The sequence below is a fragment of the Salmo trutta genome, chromosome 37, assembly GCF_901001165.1.
Source record: "Salmo trutta chromosome 37, fSalTru1.1, whole genome shotgun sequence".
Taxonomy (NCBI): Eukaryota; Metazoa; Chordata; class Actinopteri; order Salmoniformes; family Salmonidae; genus Salmo; species Salmo trutta.
In genome coordinates, this window is record NC_042993.1 from 30,602,300 (window position 1) to 30,607,533 (window position 5,234).

The following is a 5,234-nucleotide window of genomic DNA, read 5'->3' on the forward strand; positions in this document are numbered from 1 at the left end:
TTCCCCCCAGAGAAGCCGGTGACCACCTGGCTGGACAGCAAACCTGTTCTCTCCACAGTCCCCACCTCAGTCGGGCTCCAGTTCCCCCCAACTCTCCCCAGCATGATGGGAGGCTATGGTGATTCCCCGAGCCTCACTCCCCTTAGCAGATCACCCCAAAGGCCCTCCCCACCCTCCAGTGAGTGTGCCTCTCTGTCACCTAACCTCTTCACTGAAGCAGGCATGATCACCACCTCACAGTCTCCGCAACCCCACTTAGGGAGTGACATGCCTCCCATTCTTAAACCAGAGGGCATCCACCTGCCCCCAAACCTCCCCACTTCCAGGCCTGGTGAGAACACGACCACCACCACCACCGTTACTCAAGTGGTCCTCGCCACCACGGTCACCGCGACCACATCCACTAGCAGCTATACTGAACCCATCATTGCCCCCTCCTCTGTTTCCCATCCAATCCTCCCCATGATCTCTGATCAGTTCAAGGCCAAGTTTCCGTTCGGCGGCCTCCTGGACTCTATGCAAACGTCTGAGACCTCAAAGCTGCAGCAGCTGGTGGAGAACATCGACAAGAAGATGACCGACCCCAACCAGTGTGTCATCTGTCACCGTGTGCTCAGCTGCCAGAGCGCCCTCAAGATGCACTACCGCATTCACACAGGAGAAAGGCCTTTCAAATGTAAGGTCTGCGGCCGAGCATTCACCACCAAGGGCAATCTGAAAACACACTTTGGGGTCCATCGTTCCAAGCCCCCTCTCCGGGTCCAACACTCCTGCCCCATCTGCCAGAAGAAGTTCACGAACGCTGTAGTCCTGCAACAGCACATCCGCATGCACATGGGGGGCCAGATCCCCAACACGCCCCTGCCTGAGAGTCTTCAGGAGATGGACACCGACCTCTCCTTTGACGAGAAGAGCTTAGACGCCATGAGCAACTACGATGACGAGCTACTGGATGAGATGGAGGCAGCTATGGAGGACGAAGCAGAGCTGAAAGAGGGAGAGATGATGATGGACCCATCCAAACCTCTCCATCCATATTCAGGAATGTCCCCTGGTTGCTCCCCACCTACCTCTGTCATCTCCAGCATTGCTGCTCTGGAGAACCAGATGAAGATGATCGACTCCTCTGTCAATATGAGTCGCTCGTTCGGGTTGAAGCCCATGCAGAATGGTGGTGGGTTTGGAGGGGAGAATGACTTCTTCAACAATGACTCGCTGTATGCCTCGGGGGACCTGGAAGGCCAGAGTGTTGGAAGCCCGGCACTATCTGAGTCCTCAGGGTCCATGCAGCCCCTCTCCCCTGCTCACAGTCACCCTGAGAGTCATCGATCCAAGTCCCCAGCCACACTCAACCATAGCAGCAGCACTGCAGCAGAGGGGCAGGAGAACAACGGGATGGCTACAGTGAAGTCTGAGAAGTCAGACACCTCATCCCCGGCACCTGTGTCTGAAGGTAATGTGGCATTGGACCTGACTGCTTGCATAACCCAGCCCAGCAGGCACTTCATCAAGGAGGAGAACCACTTCAACATGATGTTCCTGGGCAGAGATAGAGGTATATTCAATTATCCTGACTTTGATAGGATTATTTATTGTTAATTTGTTTCCTAGGAAAATGAATACATTAATAAATACAAATCACAATTTACATGAATGATATCTGAAATGTCTAAAATCATTGTGTTCCACATGTGTCATTTGAATAACACACGTCTCCCTTCTCCCAACTAAACATATCCTCTTTTTTTCTCTCTCTCTAGGTCTGAGCAACTCTAGCTTGCTAAACACAGCATCCAACATGATCAAAATGGAGATGAATGGGCACAGGCACAGAAAGCCGATGTCCCTGAATGACGGTCCTTACATGCCTGTGGGCATCCAAGTGCCCGCTTCTGCACCCCAGACCAACATGAGCCCCAGTATCACCCCCATGCTGGCACCGCCAACCCCCCGTCGCACCCCCAAGCAGCACAACTGCCACAACTGTGGGAAGAACTTCTCCTCGGCTAGTGCCCTGCAGATCCATGAGCGCACACACACAGGAGAGAAACCATTTGGCTGCTCGATCTGTGGAAGGGCCTTCACCACTAAAGGCAACCTGAAGGTATGAGAGAGAATATAATAATAATATGCATTTAAAGTATAGGAAAAGGGGTACATTTGTCTGACTCAAAAATAAAGTTATACAAAGACCATGAAAAAAAGACCAGAGGCTCTTGAATAATAATGTCTGTTCCTTGTGTTTCCTGTTGACTGAATGCAGGTGCACATGGGCACCCACATGTGGAACAATGCGCCAGCCCGTCGTGGACGCCGTCTCTCCGTGGAGAACCCCATGGCCTTGCTGGGCGGGGACGCCATGAAGTTTAGCGAGATGTTTCAGAAGGACTTGGCGGCGAGGGCCATGAACGTAGACCCTGGCTTCTGGAACCAGTATGCTGCCGCCATCACCAACGGCCTGGCCATGAAGAACAACGAGATCTCCGTTATCCAGAACGGAGGCATCCCCCAGTTGCCCGTCAACCTGGGTGGAGGAGGTATGACCTCGCTAGGGGCCATGTCTGGAGGTATGGACCATATGGACCGGGTGAATGCCAGCAGCAGTCCTCCCATGACTGGGATGGATAAGACAGGTCTGGATGTTGGGGCTAGACGCCCCTTCTCTCGATTTATGGAGGAAAATAAAGAGATTGGGATCAATTAAGGACTTTATTATTAGTAAGGAAAAAACTTTGAGGAAAGACAAGAGTCTTACGAAAAGGAAAGAAACTGCTAATCCAGTTTGAACTCTTATGTACTATATTATGTACAGAAAACATTTTTTTTTGGTTTGGTTTTGGAAATATAATATTTAGTATTCGTTAGAGGTCTTTGCCTTTCGCCCTTTCACCCCTCCTCATTGATATTTCGCTCATACGAAGAATACTTTGTCTCTTGTTTGAGAATATGTCGTCTTGCAAGATTTGCATGGTACTTATTGGTTTCTATCAGTATGTTTGACCGCTTTTAAGGATTATTTTTGAAAAGTAATATCTTGACTCAATTGTGATGGGCAAGCCTCTTGTTGTGAAAGGACTAAAATGAAGCTGAGCGAACTCTTATATGTGCATAGACTGACTAGCTGCTGTTTGGCTGATGTTTATGTTTGCTCTTAGATAAAGAGCAACGGACTGAAGTAAATTGGATTTATGGTGTTACTGTGCTCGCCTACAATTTTTTCTCATGAAGTAGAAAACTTGAAAAAATGTTGAAACTATTTTAATCTTTACATTAAGTCTCCCAGCATTGTCTTATAATATTGTCCTGTGTCTTTAGTATTTATGATATTGACAAAAAAAGCGGGTATAAGAAAATATATTTAATGGCCCCAGCATTTTATTGATCCTTTTTTTTCTAAACTGCAGACTTCACTTATAAATATCTCTTTCAATAAAGACAACATGTCATTTCAGTTGTACAACAGAGACACATTGTGAAGTTTCATTTCGATATCCAGCCAAGACTATGTGTAACATGTCTGGTGCACAGTGAAGAAGCTGAGATATCTGAAGCTGCTATTATCACAAACCTGATTTTAACCTTTTAAAAAAAAAGATGGGGGGAAAATGTCATTTTAAAGAAATACATATGTATAGAAATACAGACAACTCTAAAACAGGTATGCATATTTTGTATCACATGAAAATAGACATCCTTTGAGAGTATTTGTCATGTTTGTGAATGCACTTTTTAAACAAGACGTTTTGTCTGTGACTTATCGTTAACCTTTGACTGAGCTGTCTATCACGTGTAGTTTTAATTGTTTTCAGCGTACCACTCCTACTATTTGCAGAGTTGGCCCTCTGGTACGGCATCTTATGCTACTCATCAGAGTACAACCTCATCCACTCAATCAAATCCTTCTCCAATAAAAAAAAAAGAGAGAACAGGTCACTTGTGTTTGACTGGTCTCCTTCTCTACATTCGCTGTTGTTATTATTTATTTATTTTCAGGCAGGATTCCTGGTTTCTTTCAAAGGGGTTAGAAGGTTGTGATGAGATTAGATGAAGTAAAAAAATAAGTGTATAGTGTAGGTCTTTTCTTTTTTTTTTACCTCTTTCTCGTTCTATTGTATATTTACTTAGAAAGACATATTTGAAATGAAATTTTAAAAAAGCAGTTAGGAATGTCCTAATTGCTGTTCGGACATTTTATGTCACATACGGTTCGAGAGAAGACCAATACCTCAAGTTCAACAATTTATATTTACAGTTTGGTGCTGAATGTTTTTAGAAAACCCAAAGATGCAGAAAACGTTTCTAAAAGTTTAAAAGTAATAAAAGTGTAGCATTACTGTCCCCATAGGGGAAGCTGCTGTCCCCATAGGAGAACCCTTTTTGGTTCCAGGTAGAACTAGTTTGGTTTCCATGTAGAACCCTCTGTGGAAAGGGTTCTACATATAACCCCGAAGACAGCCGAAGAACCCTTTAATGTTCTAGATAGCACCTTTTGTTCTAAGAGTGTACCCAGCAGACCCCTATCTTTAATCTCTATTTGATCACAGCCAATCAACATATCAAAACAACCACAGTAGCCGTCGTAGTAAATGCTTCCACATTTAATTCCTGCAATATTTTTTTGTGTTTAAAAAATGTTCATCAGCAGCTATGATTTCTTTCCTTTATAATGCTGACATTGACTTTTGAGAAACAAAAGACACAATATTGAATTGTAATAGCATAGGCAAAATAGGGTATGTAAGGGTAGTGAATAGTTAATGTAGCTTTTCCAACATCATTACAAGTATCAAAGGTGTTCTTCCCCTGATATAGGTTGTCATCCCCAAGGTGTCGGTTGTGAAATCAGTAGGCCCAGTAAAAATACAGAACTTCTGCTTTGAGGTGATGTTAAAAAAGACTTCTGTTTTATGTAAAAGCATTTTCCTGATGGCCCCTTTGAAACGGCCCCTTTATTTTTGGAACATAAAATAAATAATAGTGTCCTTCTGGGGAAAAATAGCAGTTAAGAGCTGGATTCCCAGACATTGATGGTGAATAAAACATATATAAATCCCGACAGAGGCTGAGAGGGAACATGTTCCCTTGAAGAGTAAAAAAAAAAATCTAATGAAAGAATATAATTAGCAAGCATCTGTCCCACAGCTTCCCTTGACTAGGATGCCTTGTATCTGGAAAAAAAGGACACTTATACTGCACAGATATGATCTCATCTTAACATAATAGATTGGTGATGT

At 44.2% G+C, this 5,234-nt stretch overlaps 1 protein-coding gene across 1 annotated transcript in view; it reads left to right on the forward strand.

Annotated features, from left to right (window-relative positions):
* Positions 1 to 3,958, forward strand: part of LOC115177324 (sal-like protein 3) — a 17,919-nt gene extending 13,961 nt beyond the window's left edge. Inside the window, exons 2-4 of the mRNA XM_029737982.1 lie at positions 1 to 1,555; positions 1,761 to 2,104; positions 2,264 to 3,958. The exon at positions 1 to 1,555 is cut by the window's left edge and continues 1,607 nt beyond it. Coding sequence (XP_029593842.1) covers positions 1 to 1,555; positions 1,761 to 2,104; positions 2,264 to 2,704 — 2,340 coding nt within the window. The 3' untranslated portion in view covers positions 2,705 to 3,958. The remainder of the gene's footprint in view (positions 1,556 to 1,760; positions 2,105 to 2,263) is intronic.
* The last annotated feature ends 1,276 nt before the right edge of the window (positions 3,959 to 5,234 follow it).